The sequence below is a fragment of the Columba livia genome, chromosome 15 (assembly GCF_036013475.1).
Source record: "Columba livia isolate bColLiv1 breed racing homer chromosome 15, bColLiv1.pat.W.v2, whole genome shotgun sequence".
Classification (NCBI taxonomy): domain Eukaryota; kingdom Metazoa; phylum Chordata; class Aves; order Columbiformes; family Columbidae; genus Columba; species Columba livia.
This window is the reverse complement of record NC_088616.1, coordinates 14,520,931-14,542,668: the sequence shown is the minus strand read 5'-3', so window position 1 is coordinate 14,542,668 and position 21,738 is coordinate 14,520,931. Positions and strand designations below refer to the sequence as shown.

Genomic DNA, 21,738 nt, shown 5'->3' with positions numbered 1-21,738 from the left:
ATGTGGAGTTATCCCCGGCCAGCAACTATTTTGGTTTACTACCCCCAAACAGACACTGTTTTGAGTTGTCCTTATCTTCCCAGTGTTGGGCTCTGTTTCAATTCACTGTATTTTGTTGTCTGAACTATTTGCTATAGTGTATTTGATTGTCATTGTAATGCAGTGATTATAGTCTTCATTTATCTCTTCAACTAGATTTCTTCTACCTCCTTTGTTTTTGTGCTGTCTGATCCTGTTCAGATATTAAGCTCTGTATGTGGGTCTGTATTCTATGAGTGAGTATGAGAAGAGATGCTTTCTTTTAGGGGAATTAAATTTTGAAGATAAAAATTCAACATTTTTATATTTCCTTATCTTTTCATAAAGACTTTCATTAATCCTGCCATAATATCTCCAGAAGGTGACTGGGGGAATATGTGCTTTGATTAATGTTTGTTTAATGCAGGATTATCTATATTATTCATGCGTTTTATTCACATTAAAACTGTGCCTATCAGCTCATTTTCATGTTGAGTAATCAGATATAGTTGAATGAGGAAGGTGAGCATTAGTGGGCTAAGTGACTTTTTAAGATTAGTGAAGGGCAGAATGAATACAAGGTACGGTGCCCTGTGTCTTTCCAGTATTCTCCTGAGTCACAGTGGTCGCACCGTGTATTAACCATCTTCTTTTCATTGGAAATCTTTGGTATTTCTTGCAAGTCTTCCCAATGCCTCCATTTAGATTGGAGCTGTCTGGTACCACCTCTGAACAAATTACCAGGCATCTTTGCCTTATGAATGAGAGTAGATAAAGCAAAGGAGAACATTTAGGTCTATATTTCAATTTGTGAACTAATTAGAATTTATCAAATGTAGATCTTAAGACTGAAAGATGTTTTATGCATTTCATGGGTGTGTTTTCTATAGTACAGACAATATTGTAGCCAAAGGCCAGAGATTAAACGAGAATGCTGTTAGTAAGAAGAAACACAATAAGCGTTTGAGATGACATGTACGTTATTAGAAGAGAGCTAAGAAATGCCAGATAAAGTAGCGTTGTTCTGCCTTCAGGACGTTCACTGTAGTTCTGTGTTTTGTCTCTGTAGGTACGTGATCCCCGCTCTGCGGAGGTGGGACGCTGGCTCTTACCAGTGCGTGGTGCGGAACAGGATGGGCGCTTTGCTGCAGAGGAGATCTGAAGTTCAAGTGGCATGTATGTTTGAATACGAGTTATTCTGTCATTCATCAGCCAACCAGTTCTTTTTGTGGGTAAAAAACCAGCATACCAGTAACACCTACTAGTCTGAAAAGTTATTAGCTATCGTGTTTAATACATTTTAAAATTACTGCATCACAAGAAGTTTCACACTCTAGTTATCTATGGGAAATGGTTCAAAGTGATGCTACATCAAGTCTTCAGAGCCAGACTTGAGCTGTTCAACGCCGTCAAACCAAGATTGTTTGGAGACAGCTGTAGCATGAGCAAACCATCATACCATTCCCTGAATACACAGGGATTAAGGAGGAACATATAGCACTAAATAGTCAATCAAAACAAAACAAAACATCCCAGAGAACAGCAGAGGTTATCTCAAAGAAAACCATATGGTGGAGATACATACATGAAGATTTAGATCATAATCCTTATGATACAAAATACGCAGTTGTTTCACAGCGAAGACCTGGCTAACAAAACTTTAAAGGTCTGTTCCCAAAACCTGTCTGAACCAAACCCTCCAATGTTTGTGCCCCTTTGGGTTGGACTGTGTGGAAGGTTTGAGTTGACCTCTGATTGGGTATCTGTCTTCCATTTGCAAACGTTTAATGTATTTTCTCAGGAGTTAGTGCTAGTTTAATAGTACCTCAGAAATGATCACATACTCTTATATGTCTTTTTTCAGGAAACATATAGAAAAAAAAAAATCCAAATAACTTGTTTGGAAATAATAAAATGAGGACTTGTTCTTTTTTCAAAGTAAATACTTACAAATCTTTGGGGTCTTTTATACTGCATGAGAGCAATCTGCTACTTGGGTGAAATTTCTCTTCCTCAGATTCAATAACTGGAAATTCAGAAGTAGTAAATGTCACTTGATAAGTGGAATTTAGATAAATTGAGTTATTTATTAGAAACCCAATTCCAAGGAACTGATTCAAGTCACTCACTGTGTTGTGAGTGAAATAACATGGAATTTCCTGTGTTTTGCAATAAAAATGGTTGGAAATGATACTGTGTATGTTTTGGTATCATGTTCACCACTTTACTGTATTGCAGTAAATTATGTTACTATATCTGTCATGGCAGTAATACCAGTCATTTGATGTTTGACCTCTCAGTGATGTTGTTTCAGAGATGCTGGGAGCTAATGTAAAAATAAACTGCTGCTAACGTGGGATTTTCCTTCCCCACCTTCTGCTGGCCCTTCTGGCCCTCCCGGCTACTCCTCTTCATGATCTTGCGCTCACTGTGATGCATGTCAGACCCTTGAAGTACTTTTCTGAATATTCTTCTTCTGGTTTAGTGAATTGTATCAGGTCGCAGAGGATTTAGTGGGAGGTGGGTTGAGCGGGTGTAGCTGAGTGGGGTGGGGGATTCCGAGGAAGCCAGAAGGGGAAGATGGAGTGGGGAGGATGAGGCTGAGGTGCCTCTGGTCCTGCAGCAGTGAGCCCCAGATGAGCCCAGATGCCTCTGGAGTTGTCTATAGGTTTCAGGGGACAAAGCTTTGGTGGCTTTGGAGCCATTTTCCCCTCCATTCCACTAAGTGTTCATATTCTTGTATGACAATGTAGCACACTAACCCTTTAGGCTCAGCAGGAAGACTTGTTTTTACAGATGTGGATTGGGAAACCTCTCCAAAATGAAAACAAGAAAAAGCACAACAATTATTTTGTAGGGTTTGTACAATTAGTTCTTTCCCCTCCATCCGATTCCCCGCACAGCTGTGCAGACACTTGTGCTGGCGCGGGGAGGGAGCGATCCTGGAGGAGCTGCTGGTGGGAGGGACGGCGAGGAGCAGGGACAAGAACGCGTTACCTTGGTACGGCTGCGGGAGAACTTTGCCACCTGTATTCCCTTCTGAGGGCCGGGAAGATTTGCTGTGAAGTGTCTTGTTTCTCCAGGCTTTTATTTTTGGTGTGTCTGTGATGGGTCGTTCTTGAGAAAGAAAGACATGTAATGTTTATTTTAATTTTACTCCCATTTAATTTGTAGTTCTGCATCACTGAAGGAGGCTGAAAAGCTCTCTCTTAAGACTCCTCTATCTGAATTAACCAGTCTATTTATTTATTTCTTTATTGAGACAGAGCAAAGCAGATATTTTACGACTTGGGAGACCTATGGTCTTGAACCTGTAGTGACATATACGGCTCCTATAGTGAAACTTGTCAGTCCGACTTGCGCTTTATTCCTGCTGATTAAAGTGTTCTACAAGCTTCAGATATCCTCTTTCTCCCCTACCCAGGGTTGCTACTGATACCACATGGTTGATTTCTGTATTTATAGTGTTCCATCTAAATTAATTGATTTAAGCTGTGCGGATACAATGAAGTACCTGGTATTTTACCATATTTTACTTTTGGGTTGCTCTTGAAAACGTGTCAGAAAGCAACATTCCAAAGGATTATTAATCATGGCCGGTCATCAAGAGTTATGGGGAACTGTGTGTTAGCTGTTGAGCTTAACGGTTCACAGGAAATGAACCATTTGTGACAGAGGTCTCTAGTGCAAACCTGAAAGGTGCAATTACAAGGTGCACTGAGAAAGCTCTGAGGTCTTTTCCATGTCCTAGATCTCAGAATAAATAAATAATTTTTAAAAAGTTCTCAACACAAAGCAACACGTTCCTTAAGCGAATGGGAACAGATATTTGTGAGAAAACCGCGGAGTAAATCTTAATTACAGGATGGGCTTAGAAACTCTTGGATTGTGAAAACTAAAATAATCATATGACAGTGAAGTCAATTAGATCCACCTACGCGGTTTGAAACTTCTTCTCAAGTAGATGATCTGATTACAGTTGTAAGAAATACGGAGCAACAGAGGAAGTACAATGCTGATTATGTCTGAATAAATAACTTGAAAAATCACAAAGTTGATTAAAGCTTCTTGAAAATACCATGTGGGTTTAATTTCTGCTCTTGTTCTGTCTCTTCTCATCCCCTGCCATCCACAGACCTGATAGTCTTGGATGTTGCAGTGTCTTTTGCATTGCTCCCCGTGGTTCTTGTAAAGAACATTGTGGTCCTTTAAAAATAATAAGGAAGAAAAATAGTTTAGTTGTATAAACCAGGATAGTTCTGTGTGTGTGTCAGTTTCGTGGTTTAAAGTAAGTTAAAATGCAACGAAGTTCTTTGGAGGGTGATTAAGTAGGAGCCTAGAGCCCTGTTTGTTTGGATGGACAGGAATGTGATACAAAGGGCAAAAGAGAATGAAAATGTTCACTGAATTTGGTTAAAAACTTCTCTTTAATACTACTGATGCCTTTTTAAATGTCAGCAATCTAGATGCACTGTTTAAATCGTAGCATAGTGCCAGAAGAGTGACTATAGTCCTGTTATTCTGATCTCCACCTGGGTGTAGTGGCTTCTTTGCACAGGTGTGGCTGCATGGTGGTTTGGCCATGAGTGACAGAGCTATTGGTGGAGCTGTGGATAAAAGGATTAAAAAACATTGATGGCCAAAAACCTGAAAAAATCATATGCAGCATTTGCGTTCCTTTGCATTGCAGAGGAATTTCTGTTATGTTGTGCAAGGATTTATTGAAACCCAATCAAACCTCCATTAAAATATCACTTTCGGTTAAAAGCATTCCCTTATTTCCAAAGAGCACCAAGGCCATGCAGAACCGCTGACTGAGGCACATGAACATACCTTATGCTCACCCACTTCTATATTAATCAAAACTTCCTCATGATTTGTAATGTCATATTACCCGATCATAGCAATGCCGATGAGCATTGTAGAATGCAGCTATTTCTCTGTCTGCCGAAAAGAAATGGGGAGAGACACAAGAACTTCAGGACTCATAGTATTAATTGTTCTCTTTGCAGACATGGGAAATTTCCTGGACACGGACCAGAGGAAAACAGTGACTGAAGGACAAGCTGCAGTTCTAAACTTCCTGCACATACTCAGCTACCCCAGACCACAGGTGACGTGGTTTAGAGACGGGCACAAGATTATACCGAGCAGCAGAATGTAAGTCCATTTAAAACCAAAAATACCCCCACCCTAAAACATGATTAATTATATTTGATAACACAACTTACATTTTAAGTACGCTAAGGTTTAAAGAGAATAAAGTAGCCTTGTTCCTACCAAGTTTGAGATAAATGACTATTTTAAGACCATCTCTGATCTTCCTAAGCAGTTTGACCAAATAATTCATGTGGTTTTAATGGTCCTGGTGCCGCACAAGGGACTAGATACGCGGAATGTCTGCACTTCCTTCACGCTATTCATTTGCATGATACATTTTTGAAAAGTAAATGCTCATCTCTCAATTTTGTTTACTTCAGTGGACTAACTTAACGAATACTGAGATTTTTCTTATTTAATAGATGAGCCTGATTTTTTTTTTTTAACATAGAGTTATGCTTAATGCTGTTTTCCCCACAATAAAATTCCAAGTATTTCTTATTTTTTCCCTATCTTTTTCAGCTACAATGACAGTTTTATTTCTTTTTGGCTAATTAGCAGCTTACCCACTAATGGCACAGGACTTGCACTTTGATTACTTATTATCTCAAGGTGTGTTCGTTTATCCTTTCCTGAAACAGTTATGAAGCCATCCTGTGTTTCTACCTGCACCGTTTTATTTAGAGACTGAAGGCGTTAGCCGTAGCATTACAAAATTCAGATTAAATCTCTTTTCCTTGTCTAATTTCTTAGGAAGCTGTTGAAATGCCGAGAATGTTGGTGGATATTTTTATCTGTGTATTATATTTTCATATGTTCAAAGGGCTAGATGTGCTAGCAATTGATGGTAATGGAATATTACGGAGCTCCAGAAGGAGTGATGAGTCCTTAGAGTTTATATTAGAAAGGGAAAACTCTTCTTGGATTTTAATTTTATTAATCCATACTGTATATTTTACTGCTGCCTATATGCATTTTTTAAACCTGAAAGCTGGCATTACAGGCTCTTTGAAACTGTTAAAATTAGTATTGCAGGGATGTGAAGCAACTATGTAATAATTTATGAATAATTTAATAGTAATTTGATGGGAAACAAGCTGGAAGATGAAACAATGGGTTTCTGGGCAATCTCTTGAAGAGAGCTAAGTGACAAATCCTGACTTATTAACCATTAAGAAACTACTTCCTCCGCTCCTGCCACATTGCAGGTTTTCTTTTGTCATTGCTGAGAATACACAAATCAAGAAATTGCGGGTGGTGAAAAGCCTGATTATCCAGGTCTCAGACGGTTCCTTGGGAACCATTACGGGGGAGCAGAACAGAGTGACCCAGGCAAGCGCGCAGGCTCTGAAAATGAGAGTTGTGCGAGTTCTCTTACAGTTTGGGAAAACTGCAAGTAGAGAAGCGTGTGTCGTGTATTCATTAATATAAAATCCTAATTTTTATGTGCTATGCTTTCCTCGCACTCCTGCCCTTCTGGGATTGTTAGGGTAAAGTCATTTGTAATTCATAGCGTTGTGGTCATGCTTACAAATGGGAGAAGTGTAGAACTCTGTGCTGTAGTAGGGGTCAACTATACCTCAAGGTTTCCAGTATATTTTATCTCTCTGGTCAGAAATTTTGTCTAGAAGGAACCTGAGGACATTTGTCTGTGCTGTGTAAGAATTTCTGAATACTTTTGCAGTAGAAATACACATGCTGGAAGTGTGAACCTCCTTGGAAATTCAATATATATTGTATAGTAAGCCTGGTACGTTTGGGAAGTGACGGGTTTATGGTACATGTACCAATCATCAGTAACTCAATGTGCGGTGGGTCTGCTGCTCCCTCAAAGTATTGGAAAAACCATATCACATCCACTCACATATTGCTGTGAAATTCTGGGAATAAATATGGCAGCCCTAAAAATACATGGAAATTGAGACATGGAGACTGTGAGCAATGTAAAAATATCTTATGGGACCTCTGATTCTTACCCATGGAGCAGGTTGTGCATTTAACATCACATTTTGTGTATACAAAGATGCATCAATCTAACTGGATCACCTGCTAAACCGATCAGTTCAATTGATACAACCACCTCGTATGGATATTCTTTAAAATGATTGAAAGTACCTTATATTGCTAAATCAGTATAAAGCTTTTTTAATCCTCTTAAACAAGCTTACAATGATTTGGCCCAATCAGTCAGCTGGTCCATCAGCTATAATAATGATTCCTAAGAGTGACACGGCTGCCGCGAGTGCAGACTCAGAAAACACGCGCTGCTCCAAGTGTGGACAGTCGTGGTGGTTCTGGTACACAGCAACTTCTCATCAGTGCCCATCGAATAGGGATCAAGTTGACATTGCCCTGTATTTTATCTATAGCAACTTTTAAGAAAGCTATTAGTTTAAATAGTTCATCAAGCGAGCTCTTACTCATGTCATTTAATTGGCTCTGCAGTGGGGTTTAGCGAGTAGGTTTAAAGCAGTAAATGCTGATGTCTTTCTCTTAGGTTTCACCTTCTTTTAGGCAGAACACCAATCCTGTTCTGTGAGTGTGTGCTTGGCTGTTAGATTTTCTGGGAGAAGGTTTTCTTTGCGACATAGGCAGTTTTTTCAAACTACATATTCTGTTTAATTTACCCGGTAGTGTAAGTCATAATGGGATTTTGAAGCAGATATCTATGTATTCCCATTTTAGTGGTCTTAGTGCCACAATATTTTGTTAAAGCCCCTGGATGAAAACAAGAATAGCATGACAAGTTCCTCCTAAATGAGCAGGCATGTAAAGTCAACAAACTCCTGTATAATATATGAATGTGAAGCAAATGGCCTGCATATACCCACGGGGCTGTTGTTATGGTTTATGACTTAAGGCAACTAACAAATGTGCAGCAGAGCTGGCGCAACATGATGGTGTGTGTTTAAAAATTTAAGTCCTAGAGTTTTCTCCACCGTCCCCCCCAGCTTAGTGCAGTGTGAGTGCATATTCATTTGGCTTTCGTGCATCATCTGTCACCGGAGTCTCAGCCTGGTATTTTAAAGGGGTTTTTCTAGATCGTCAAAAGGCAGCTGTGTACACGCTAGAAAAGTATGAAGTGAACAATCAGGGAAAAGAACAAAAGGTCGACAGCAAGAGAAGAAAATGAGCAAGGAGAGGAATTAGGGTTTGAGATGTTTTTTATTACTATCTTACCTGAAAACTTCCTGAGAAGTTTTGTAAAGGGCTTCATGTTACACCTAGACAGATCAATGTTCTCCAAACACACCAGCAGACTAATGTGGAATTACAGCTGCGCTGTTATCCAGGCTCTTGACTGATGGGATGATTTAGCCTTTTTCCCATCATGTCTTGCCGAAAACAAGAGCCTCTCTAAAGGTAAGTGCATCAAAAGGAGTTGCTGCTCCGAAGTGTCAAGCCTTCAGCCAGCCTGGGCGTTCCTCAGCACAGCTCAAACCAGAGCCCCTTTACCTGCTCTGCCCGGGGCTGGTACGGGCTGCAGTAGCGCCTTTCGGGTTTGGTGTTGAGGAGTTAAGTTCTCCATACTCCTAGAGGATTGTTTTTACCTTCTTCTAAGTGAGGGACTTTTTTTGCTGAAAAGGTTCAATCAAGCCATCAATTCGTGTATTGTTGGTTTCTTCTTTAAGAAAAAAACTTGTATAGTGAAGACATTATTACTGTTTTCATTAACTTCCTTGCAGTGAGACTATTTGTTTCCCCTAGTAAGCTACAGTTAGATGAATATTAGCTTGTGTCTTTTGTTAGTGGGATTATGTCTGACACAAAGCAGGAAAGTTCATTTTTGGCATATAAAGGCACTTCTGGGGTGTCTCTTTCAACTGGGTGGACATTTTGTCACTTAGTTAACTGTTAACCAACCAAAACATTTTACAAATGCACTTCATCCCACTAGACAGGGAAGATGAATTGCATTGCCTTTAGGTACGCATGAGTTTAATATCTGTTTTTTTTCCAGTAAGAACAATGCATTATGCATTTGAATGTGTGTGGTCATTACTAACTCTTACAGAGACTAAATGTGCTGACAGATTGCGGAATAAAAATATGCTAGGCAGAAGGAAGTGTCAAATACGACTTGCTGTGGCTTTGAACACTCCTAATACCTTGCAAATAAACAAAGCTGGTGCAGATTTACTAGCCATTTGTTAAGGTAAATTTTAAATATATTAATGACTGTTTTAAATGAAATATATTAATATATAATATATTAATGACAGTTTTAGCTATAGCTAAATAGGCTTTAAAATATGAGGGGAAAAAAAATCTAGAAATAATACATCAGATTTTTTAGGCTGATATTAGTATTAGATTAGGTTTTGCATTGATGATAGCAGCTCACTTAATGTGCCATGTATACATTTTTCACTTGAAAACAAACAGCACTTCATTTTCTATGAGCAGTCCTAGTGACAGTAATGCATTTTTCTACAAACACGAGCCTGTCAGACAACTTACGTTAGTTGCACATAATTACTTCTCGCATACACCGGATAATACTTTAATTAAAATTGTGGTGATTAACATTAGTGAACAATAAATTCAGAGACTGGCAACTCTGCAGTGTATTAGCTGAGCAATACTTTAGAGAAGTTTGCGTATCTCTGAAGTCTGGTGCCATTCTGGAGTGGAGTGACACCCCCCAGCAGTAAGAGATGTGACAAAAAGCCCTACAAGCTGTTTTTGTCTGGCTGTACTTTTTTACAGGCTCCACGTTAATTTTTAAGTTCGTACCTGAAAAAAAAAAAAAACAACAAAACACCATTTTGTAGTATTAAATTATTTCCTTCAACTGAAATTCATTAGTAGCCTGTTATACATTTATTTAACCAAACTCTTCTGCATTGAGTAATTGATTTGAAAGGAAGAGGCAGCACTGGGAATGATCTTACATCAAATGTCGCTGTTATCCCCAAGGCCCACATGCATATGAAAGACTGGAGGGAAATCTCCCCTCACATCTTCCCGTATCAGCTGGAGCTGCCACCGCACTGTTCGACTGTTATTGTCTGTGCTCAGCACAGGAAAACGTTAACCCCTCGGGGTAAGCAAATCCCAGGATTATTTCCTAAAGCTGTTTGACTTGTCTAGTTTCAACCTCACTGTTTTTCTTTCTGCTCATGATTTGTTTGCCGCACGTTTTAAGCTTATGTTTCAGCAATTAATTTATTCAGACCTCTTAACTTTGAGGGTGCAATCTTGTGTGTCAGAGATGAGGGCAGAGCAGCACCCGGTCAGATCTGGGCTGGGATGCAGGATGTGCAGGAGCAACACAACCCATTGTGGGCTGCGAGAGGGACAGCAGAAATAAAATTGCTGCCAAAGAACACACCTTTTACAGAATCACAGAATCGACTGGGTTGGAAAAGACCTCAGAGATCATCCAGTCCAGCCCTTGGTCCAACTCCAGTCCATTGACTAGATCATGGCACTAAGCGCCATGTCCAAACTCAGTTTGAAAACCTCCAGTGCCAGTGAGTCCAGCACCTCCCTGGGCAGCCATTCCAATGCCTGACCACTCTCTCTGCAAAGAATTGCTTTCTAATCTCCAACCTAAATTTTCCCTGGTAGAGTTGAAGCCCATGGCCCCTTGTCCTATTGCTGACTGCCTGGGACAAGAGCCCAATCCCCACCTGGCTAGAACTGCCCTTCAGGTAGTTCTAGAGAGTGCTGAGCTCAGCTCTAAGCCTCCTCTTCTCCAGACTAAACAAGCCCAGCTCCCTCAGCCTCTCCCCATAGGGCTTGTGTTCAAGTCCTTTCACCAGTCTGATTGCTCTTTTAGCAAGGCTCGTTTGGAGGTGGATTCCTCCCAAGAGAGACTCTGATGAGATGTGCGGCACATTTCGGGATTTGACCAGTATGTTTCTTTACAAATTTAGATTACAAATCACAAAGGGTTTTTTAATATATATATATTTTTAATAAGCCAGAGGAAGTTGCTGCCATTATGCCAGCAATGTGAAAATCGATATTTTTTGCTAGAAAAAGAGTGTAGGTGCTTGGAACTACTGTTGGATTTAAGGGGCCTCAGCTGCTCACAGAACTTTTCCGCACAGTCTTCAACAGCTGTAGATTTGATAAAACTTTAAAGATCGCTGTCTAAGAGAAAAATCTGGCTCTTGGATATTGTTTTTGCGATGATGAGCACACTTAAAGAACAAAATCCTTTTATGTCCCACTACGTTTATTAATCATAGATTTGGAATTTATAAAACAAAGGGAATGGAAGTGTCACTAGAAGGAAATGTTTTTGCTCTAAGTATGATTTAGTTGTCACAGCTTGCAGTAGAGGTTGATTTATGAGTTTGTTGCTTTCTGGGGACAAATATACTTTGAGAGAGAAAATATGGACTACAAAACAGTGTTAATAGTGTTACTCTTGGAAAGTGAATTATACACGTTTTTTTTTGAAAATCATATCCATTGTAGAGGTGGATAAATATGAAGACTCATTGTCATTGTACTTTGGGGCTCACTTCTTGCATCTACTGCATTTCCTAATCAGAACTATGGTATTAGGGAAAAATCTTTAACAATTAATGTGGTTTTGTGGAAAAACGTTTTCCTATCCGTCTTTGAACAACTCTGTCTACAAACGGGAATGTTTTAATATGCAGCCAAGATAAGACTATTTAAAGTGTTGCAGTCATGCTTGAGAGCAAATATGCAAAAGAAAACTGTTGCTTTATACTTAAAAAGTGGCAATTGTTCACGAGTCCCTGGGAACCATTTATCTCTTATGCCCCCTCACATATCTCTGTTTTTAAGGAAATAGATGTAAGATGCTTGTGACTTATCAAATACAGCAGAAGGTAATGTCTTATGTTTGCCAATTAACTTGTATTTATCAAAACTGACTGAAGTTAAGATGTATTTGTCAGTACTTCTGGCTGTGTACTACAAAGGATTATTAATTTTCTGTGTGGAAAAGGACAAATGTTATCTTTCTTCATGATTCTAGTGATTTTTATATGATGTACAAAGGTGCTAAGACAAGTAAGTTGGTAATTTCATAGTACAGACTTATGTAGAATCATTTTAAAAGCATATAAAGTTGGCTGGTTTGCTTTCATGTTGAAAACTGTTACGTGATTCAGGAAGAAAAAGAACCACAGAGCTTTGCACTCTGGGGATGTTTTGTGGCTTTTGTGGTTGATTTGCATCAGGTCTACTTTGTTAACAGTATTCAACTTGAATTTAAAGAATTTGGTCCATGGAAGGGAATGTGAAACAGACCTGCCATTAATTAATGCTGCAGAGGAGGGAAGAGGCTGGCAGCCTGCCTGTGGCTTATCTCTGATCCTTAGTTGTGAGTGGAATCTTTAGCTGTTCCTGTTTGGCCTTCATCTAACAGATTCCAAAGGAATTTAAATACATTGTAAATGCCCTGTCTGAGGTTTGGTGGGTCTGTCTGATCTGTGTGAGACGGAGGATACTTGGCTCTGGTGGAACTCTGTAAAGGCGTCTTGCAATTAGAAGTGAGAAAAAAAACAGTCAAACTCTGCCAATATTCATATGAAATCTATTTGTCTGCTGCTTGTTAGCACTACCCTTTATTTCTTAATAAATATGCCTCTGGCTGTTGTTATATATCGCATAAATCTGTTGTTTTACGTGTCAGGACCAATTCAAGATATCAACAAGACTCTGTTTGCTGGGGTGACCGCAGTCATCACTTGCTCGCCAAGTTTTATTCTCTTTGCTTTTCCCCACATTAGTGGCAGTTTAGAGGGAAAGAGTAGAACCGATCAGCTGGGTTTTCACCGTAGCAGTGACAAGGGGAATGGAAAGAAAGGGAAATGCTGGAGGAAGTCTGTGCTTCTCCTCCTCTTCCACCTGATCTGTGCTGTCAGCACACAAATGGAGAAGAACTGAAGAAGACCACAGCTGGGGTAAGAGAGGTGTACGTGTGAAGTTTGTGGATACAGGGGGAGAGATGGATCACGGAATCCCAAAATGTCAGGGATTGGAAGGGCCCTGGCAAGCTCATGCAGTGCAATCCCCCCATGGAGCAGGAACACCCAGATGAGGTTACACAGGAAGGTGTCCAGGCGGGTTGGAATGTCTGCACAGAAGGAGACTCCACAACCCCCCTGGGCAGCCTGGGCCAGGCTCTGCCACCCTCACCATGAAGAAGTTTCTTCTCAAATTTAAGTGGACCCATTGCCCCTTGTCCTGTCACTGGTTGTCACCAGAAGAGCCTGGCTCCATCCTCCTGACACTCCCCCTTTCCATTCCCCAGGAATGAGTCCCCCCTCAGTCTCCTCTTGTCCAGCTCCAGAGCCCCAGCTCCCTCAGCCTTTCCTCACACGGGAGATGCTCCACTCCCTTGATCATCTTCATCGCCCTGTGTTGGACTCTCTCCAGCAGTTTCCTGTGGGTTCAACCCTGATGAGGGAAAGAAAGGGCGGAGAGAGGAGCTCAGAAGATGCCATGGCTTGGGGGAATGGTGGCAGGAGGGGGGATGAGGAGGAGCTGGGGAGGCTGCTCTGCAGTGATGTTCTCCAGCATTGTCCCATGGCAGAGGGAGCACCAGTGTCCCAAGAGCACAGCCCACGCGTGTGCCACCATCTTGTTGGGAAGCCCCGTAGGAACAAAACCAGCCTTCCCAAAAGATCAGAGCAGGCCCTGTGCCTGTTCTGGGAGCTGCCTCACGCTTCTGTCATTTCTTACCCCGAAATCTTACTGACCCTCTCGACCCAAACTCCCACCACAACCCCCCTATTGCCACCAATCCCTCCCAGACATATGGCCCCTCTGGACCTACCCTTTCGTCGCTGGAAAACTGAACATTACCAGCAGTTTGTCTTTTTCTGTAGTGGCTTATTTGTAGGATTGGAACCTAGTGCGTCATTGACAAATAAATTAATAGCTCCAAAAGCAGGAAAAGAAATATCTAGCAATTTCTAGCTTCTATGTTACTGTCTACTTGACTTCTCAAGAAGTACTTGAAAGCGTTGAAGCTGAGATCTGTACGACAACATTTTAGGGTTTTTGTTTGTTTGTTGTGTTATTTTTTTTTCTCTAGAAACTTGAAGGCTATTGACTATTAAAACTAGAGTTTTGCTAGATTTTGCTGGATGGTTTTTCAGGATGTGCTGTTGTCATTCAGCACCCAAGAACGTTTGCAAGGATTTTAGCGGCTCTGCTGCTGTCTGCCAGCTGCCATGTGTCCTTTCCCCACTCCCAGCGTAACACGTCTGCTCTGGAAGCAGAGTGCCATGCTTTCATAATAATCACTAGTTAAAATCACTGATGATTTTAAAACATCAAACCTCATTTTTGGCAATCCATAATCTGTTTCCATGGGAACCGAAACCGGCCTTAGCAGCAATAAGAAACAGAGTTTATTGGGATACTTATACATTTCAATGCCTGCTAGAAGCTCCGTTTTCTGTTTACCCAACAGATATTGCAGCAACAGCCTCCTAATCCACTTCTCAAATTCTATGTGCGTTTCATTTTAATTTATTTGTATTTTTGTTCATATTTTTCACAACTTAGCGGAAATGTTATGATCAAGCAGAGAGAAAATGTCAATAATCTCCAAAATACGTAGTCAATATTGGATGTTTCCACCGAGAGTCCTCACTATTTTTTAAACTAGGACTGTGATAAAAAATAATTGAAATATGTCCTCTCATTTCTTGCTTCTTCGTGTAGCCTGTGCTTTCACAGCCCTGCCCTTGGATCATGGAATTCACTGTTGCAATATTTGCCGTAAAGCCCGCTTTCTAAAGCCATGTTTTAAAAGAGATGGATTTGTCGGCATATATACGTGGAATTAAAAACATGCTGCGGTGAGGAGGGTGATAAATACCTGATAATATGGCCCAGGGTGAACAGCGTGAGGGTGTGAGGAGAGAACATTGTGCAGCCACTTTGCTGGGTCCTAGATCTGCTGTTGACTGGACCCACTATTATTTCAACAGCATTATCCAAAGAGTAAATTAATTTATTTTTAAGAAACCTTTTAGTGGAAATACCTTGAAGAGATTTCGTAAATAGATTTTTATTGTATGTTGATGATTTAAAAATTCCCATACAAGAAACAAGCTAATATGTCGCTGATAATTTAATAAAAACAGAGAGTTAACAAAATGTTCTTGTTTAAGTGAAATAAAGAGAAGTGGCAGTTTAATATTTTAATGCCTGATAGCTTCTAATCCATAGCTGTCAGTGTTAATTTGACTAAATAAAAAAGTTTATGGTGCTGAAGGTTCCCTAATCAAGGTTCATAAAGGTAAAATTCCAGTTGTCATTCTCTTGCGTCTTTGGAAGCCACTTGAATTCCGGAAACAATTGCATGAAATGGAAAAACCTGTGTGTAAAACACACCTTGCTTTTTCTAGTGAAGCTTATAGAAGTAATACTGGATGCATAAAGAATCTGAACATAATTCCTGGTGCTTTTAATTATTTAAGCAGAATTATTTCATCGGCAGGAAGATTTCTGATTGAGGAACACGTTTGAGAGTTGGTTGTCAGTGGGGACAGGAATGAATGAGGGGATGTCTGAGACTGCTGTCACCTGCTCTGAAGCCTCCTGCACCCAATGGGACATGCACTTAATCTGTTCTAATACATTCTGCTACTGCTAGGTGTGAATTTTAATCATTTCTATAGTAAAATATTGCAAGTTCATAAAATACAGTGCTTTTTTGTGCTTTTAATAGGTTTCTATTTGATAGCACAGACAGATTGTTTTACGCCAAAAGCAGAGACATGTAATTTTATATATCACTTGAGATATATAAAGAGCATACGGACGATGTCAAATGGTCAAACACTATAACAACAGGTCTAAGCTATCCAGCTAGATGCCAGATGATTTGTTAATAGTTTATTTTTTTAATTCCCTAATACTTTATTTATGTATCTGAAAGGACGTAATAACACAATCTTCCTTTGTTTAACGTCACAGTGCTTTCCAAAGGGTTGCGTTTTTTACTCACATGCAGACCTTAAAAAAAAGAGTCCATTGGGTCGTTCTTCCCATGCAAATGTTGAATATCTTCTTTTATTAAATTGTAAAGGGGATTTACCAGAATGACAAAAAGGACTGTGAACTTGTGCTTTATAAATGCTAATGTAAAAATCAAGTATTTTAATAAGTTGATTTAAATTTACATTTCTAAGTGTAGTGCATTGGGTGAGCTTGGAAGGTGCACCCTTTCCCTTTGACGTTCCCTACTCCTTTATATAGTCACACTTGAGAAGCGCTTTGTACCTTAATCTTTTAACTCTCATGGATTATTTCACCCAGTACTACGCGAGTCACAAAGCGGAGGGGAAGCTGCACAGGGCAGAGACTGGAGGATGCTCAGGTGGGAAGTCACAAGCTTTTGAGCGCTAAGGTGTCATCTCCCCGGCCCGTGTTGTGACCCATGAGAACAACAAGGTGTGTTCCTGAGTCCTGGGCCATGAGGAGCCCAGGTCTACCAAGTCAGGTAACTCAGCTTTGGAAATCAAGCTTTGTGGATTCGCACTTGAAAAAAGACATTTTCACCCCATATTAATTAGTAAATAGTTCAGAATTAGATTACTAATTACAAATTGGCATCAAGGCTAAGGATGCGGAAATAAAGCATTTCTCTATAAAGCTTATTTTCACTGAGGCTGAAATGGTTGATACTTGCATCGCTTGTTTTATTATTATTTTCCTGGAACTGTGTTTGCTGTCATTGCAAACAAGAGAGATCAGTCTGTTATTTACTGAGGCTGAGTAAAAACAGAGCATTTTATTCAGTTAGAAGGCGCAGTACACAGAGTAAGCAGATCAGGAAAATGTATTTCCATGCCAGCTTCATTAAGTCGATAATCATCTCAATATATTCCCTTACAACTTCAACAATTAGTAGCCATATTTTTCTTTTCCTGATTATCTTTAATCAATGGTACAAAAAATCCTCAAGAAAAATTTCCAGGGTAATTGGAAGCTTCCAGAAAAACGTGCTCACGTGTGGATCACTGTAGCACCAAAAGGAGCAGGAAGAGTCATGGGACCAAAACTTGCTCATTAATTTGGATTCTGAACAGTGGAATTCATCACAGGTGATACAACAGCAGCTTAATTTCTGTCATAAACCATATGTTTATTCAAAATATATTCTCGTTTGCAGACACCTCAGCAGTAGGACATGGCCACATGCAGAGAGTATCAATAACTTGGGTTGCCTAGTTAGGTTGGTGTCAGAGTTTAAGATTCTATGGCTGTGCTTGTCTCCCCCGGCACGACCATGAAGAATTGCTTCTGTTCTTGAAAAGCAGTTAGCGTGTTATTAACTTGGCTCACATGTTAACTTTTATGCTGGGATTTCATTTCTAGCTTCTGCCATATTCAGTCGAAGCGTCCGAAGACATTTTTCATGAAACCTCTTCAGAATTTTCCATGCTAGATTAAAAAAAAAGTCAATAAATTTATGTACAGAATATGGGAGTAAATAATGCCAGAGCAAAATCACCATGGAAGAAACATGTCCTGTGAAGTCGCCCTGAAGTGGGAGACAGTGAGAAAAACCTGCAGCTGGTTCTCAGCAGTACCCACCCCCCCACTTGTTCCAACACTGTCCTTTGCTATAGGAGGAAACCTGTCCTGTGTTTTAGGAATTTAAACAGACGGAACGGCCAGAAAGGAATGGACCAAGGCAGTGCCAATGTAGCAGTGCTGTCATTCAAACCCAGCTGTCAGTTATCATGATAAACTGATTTGATGTGACTTTAAATCTCTTCCCCCTCTTCCCCACCCTTTGTTCCTTTCAGGAACTGTTTTCCATAGTGCTCATGAATCTTGGTTAGAGATGACTTGGTGCTCAGAGAGGCATTTCTGCCGGGACTCCACCGGTGTGACATCTGGACTGCTTAGTACATCCTTCACGATTTCCATAGACTGAGCACAGGCCAGTAATGTGATCTATATGTCCACGCTCACTGTTTAAGGCAGCAGCCTCTTACCACACAGCCCGTGGTAATGCTGCCTTACCTCCTCAGAGCAGCCTGCATTTTGGCCTCGGATGCCTTTATCATGTATGAAGAAAAAAGAAATGCTGAACAATATTATATGAGTAGATTGAGTATTGGAAATCTTCTGAAACTTAATGAAACAATACCTAAAGCTGTGAAAAAGTATTTTTGTTTTCAAGAAGTATCTTTCAAGGAAGATATTTTTGGCTAACGTGTCTCGGTCTAACACATATTAGCAGTTTTATTCTGAACAGACAGTGATCTCTGATGGCATTGCTTAAGAAGAGAATACTCTGTCACCAGCGCGGTGACAGTGGAGATGAGACAGGCTCATAAATATTCTTGGAAGCGTTACTGACTGCTATGGTGTCCAAAATACGGTGTGCTAAGCCAGCTCTGCATCTCCTGGGAAAGGCTCCTGGCTTAGTAGTTGCAACATTAAACATGTCTTGTTTTGAGGAATCCGGATATTTAGAATGACAACATATGAGGACTTCTGTTTCAGAAGCAAAATTCAGCAATCTCAAACTTCCTTTTCACTTTGTTCCTTTCTAGAGATAAGGAAGAACTACCTATTTCCTTTTGTTTATCATAGAGGGTCTCATAATTGAAGGCAAGAAAATGTCAGTGGTGTTTACAGTTGCATATACATATTAGGCTGATTTGAATAGAGTAGTTGAATTCTTGATACTACAGTCTTCAGTGTGGATTGAAGCTACAGAAACATCTTTCATTTGTTCAACGTAGCTATTCAAGGTGTATTATTATTTTTAGCTGACTTTTATCGATTTTAAATAAATGTTTATGTGAGATAAAGTGTTACAGTATGTTTGGTAACGTGTCATAAAATTCACTGAGCATAATCAGGACTGATTCACACCCAGTATGAAATATACTGATAGAGCGTTTCCTTGGCAATTTCTTGGTTTTCTCTGATGTCTTTTAATTCTCTCTTTCTAATCTATTAGACAGGTTTTTCTCTCTGTGATGAAGCCGAAAGGCGCATGGACTGCAAGGAGCTTCAGAATTTTCCTGTGCTCCCTGCTGTTTTGTGTATTCTGTCACTGGCATATTCACTTAATTATATGACAGGCAATAACTGCTCTCTGAGGGAAAAAGAACAACTGTGGAATTCATTTTTAAATTGTATCATATTGCTCTGTTCGAAAGCCTTTAGATAAATGTTGAGGGTAGAACCGTTGACGTGGTTTTAAAACTTTAAATTCCAGCTAGTTCAGATCATTTTAAACAGTCCTTCAGCAAGAATATATCAGTTTTTAGATCATGCAACTTTCAATTACAGTCTTCGGAGAGAATAACAGCGTGTTTCAAGGAGCTGTGAAGTACAAGAAGGAAACGTTCCTGTTTCATTTGTGCAGCTCCTATGGAACTAAAGAGAGATTTCATAAGGAAACGCATCTTAGAGGGATCCTGTGATGGTTCAGGCGTGGCTTTGAGCTGGTGTTTGAGCTTCCTCTTGGGGAACTTAGCAACCTGTGTTAGGGCAGGAGATGGTGACCTAGTGGCCATTACGGAGACATGGTGGGACAGCTCACATGTGGTCATGGATGGCTATGTCCTTTTCAGGAAAGACAGGCCAGCCAGGCGTGCTGGTGGAGTTGCTCTTTATGTGAGAGCAACTCAACAATATTGAGTATTGTCCAGGGTATTCATCTGACTCTCTAAACTCGATTCAGAACAGGGGCAATATATATTTCTCTCATTTCTTTTATCTTCTGGGCTGTTGTACAATGGGCTAAGTTGGAAAAGGTTTCCTGGGTGTTATGCTGGCAGCATCTCCTAACAGATACAGCTTTGCATTAGTAATGCAGGAATGCTTATGCCTGTATCCTGAAATAAATTGTCCTTTAATCATTAAAACCCAACCTTTTATTCAGGGTTAGGATTTACCCATCCCTATATAGACATTACTGATATAACTACTTATATATCATGGCTTTTGCTGATACAGAAATGCCTTTAAATCTCTGAATTTGCTGCTTTGGCAAAAGTTCTAAGCCTTTAATAATAAAAGTGGAGGAAATGTCTTGAACTCTTACTGTCCCGCGCATGGCTGAAGCGTTTTCACAATCTGCCCCATCATCGCTGCGTTGAGCTGGTTAAGGATGCGAGTGTTCTGAGGACACTCCACTCGGGTTTAGGGGGATTAGCCACACATCAGGCCTTAGCAATAACTCATGAATCATCAAAAATGGCACCAAATAGTGTCTTTAGCATGGAGGATTTTCTTGGGTTAAACCAGAGTTCATCAGCTGCCTGCTCTGGTGCGGAGGTTCCAATCTCAAGCAGTGTCCGGGGTTATTTGGATGTCACCTTTAGAAACCTCCTTCCTCAGTCATGCAACAGAAAACTAAACAAAGTGCCACTTTTCTTATGAGGAATTTATTGAATACTTCTAATACTTCCGTGCCTGATGGTTATTTTGTATGGTAAACAGCAGAGACATCTAAGATATTATTCAGCCTTTCTTGCAATGTTGTATTTACCGTTTTGTTCAGAAGGAAGCTTTCTGGACTGTGACTCTTCTCAACTGCGGTTACTTTAAAAACAGAGCTTATCATTGCAATTAAGTATCTGAAATTACAGCAGTCAAAATCCAATTTCATAAAACATTAAGTGGAGCCTGCTTTAGAATGTACTTACACAACACTAAGAAAGGGAGTGGAATGAACTATAATTTCTCCATTTTACTTGCCAGCCAGAATGCTGTAATACACTAAAGTACATTTGCAAAAGCTTGTACAAAAAAATCCATAGCATATGCTTGCACGACATCTAATTCCAGTGATGTGCCATTGCGAGGAGGGGCTTACGCTAACAGTGAAGGTATGAAAGGTTACGGTTTCCTAATCCCAGTGTGAAAAAGGCTTTAGATCCAGAAGATATTTAGAAAAAAAGTATACTGGTCAAAATCTGGAGCCAAACAGGGTCCTGCAGGAGAATGTTAGCTGCAAAATAGAAGAGGATAACGAATGCGGATTGTAAATAAACAATAAGATTAGAGAAGACATGTCAGCTCTAAGCGCTTCTTACGGCTATGAGAAAATATATTCTGTTTTTTTCCACAGCCTGAAGGGTGGTCTCATAGCACCAGTGTCATCTCTTGTTTGGGTTTTCTCTACTAGTGCAAATTAACCCTTCATTCAGTCTCTTTACACCCTCTACTTATGTTGAAAATTATATGCAATTGTTTTATGTTCAGTCTTAGCAACGGTCTCAGTAGCTTTCTGAACACTCTTTAAGTAGTTAATGACTTTGGAGTTCAATGGATTGGTTCACACCATTCATTTACAGATGTAGTCAAGATCAGCAGGACATACAACAACATATTTACGATCAGTGGCAAATGTGTGTGTGTGTGTGTGTTCTGTAGTTTCCGTTAAGCCCAAAATACAAGATATTTTGGACAAATTTGTTTAGAATGAAATATCCCGAACAACTTCATTTTTGGCCTTCTCAAAATCTCTAATATCTCGTGAGTCCTTTCAATTGATCTGGGTAAAATTATTCTTTTATAAGAAATAAGGATTCACTGTGGCCAAACTCAAAGAAACCACAGATTAAAAGAATAGTCTGAATAACCAAACCCACCAGTATCCTGGGAGATGTTCTGAATCTGTGAGCAGAACATGAG

General features: G+C 40.0%; 1 protein-coding gene across 12 annotated transcripts in view; it reads left to right on the top strand.

Annotated features, from left to right (window-relative positions):
* The window catches only part of SDK1 (sidekick cell adhesion molecule 1), a 375,516-nt gene that overhangs the window by 102,300 nt on the left and 251,478 nt on the right, over positions 1 to 21,738 (top strand). For all 12 annotated transcript variants that reach the window (XM_065031442.1, XM_065031436.1, XM_065031444.1 and 9 more), the window contains 2 exons: positions 1,088 to 1,194; positions 5,031 to 5,178. In XM_065031442.1, the coding sequence (XP_064887514.1) occupies positions 1,088 to 1,194; positions 5,031 to 5,178 (255 nt within the window). The remainder of the gene's footprint in view (positions 1 to 1,087; positions 1,195 to 5,030; positions 5,179 to 21,738) is intronic.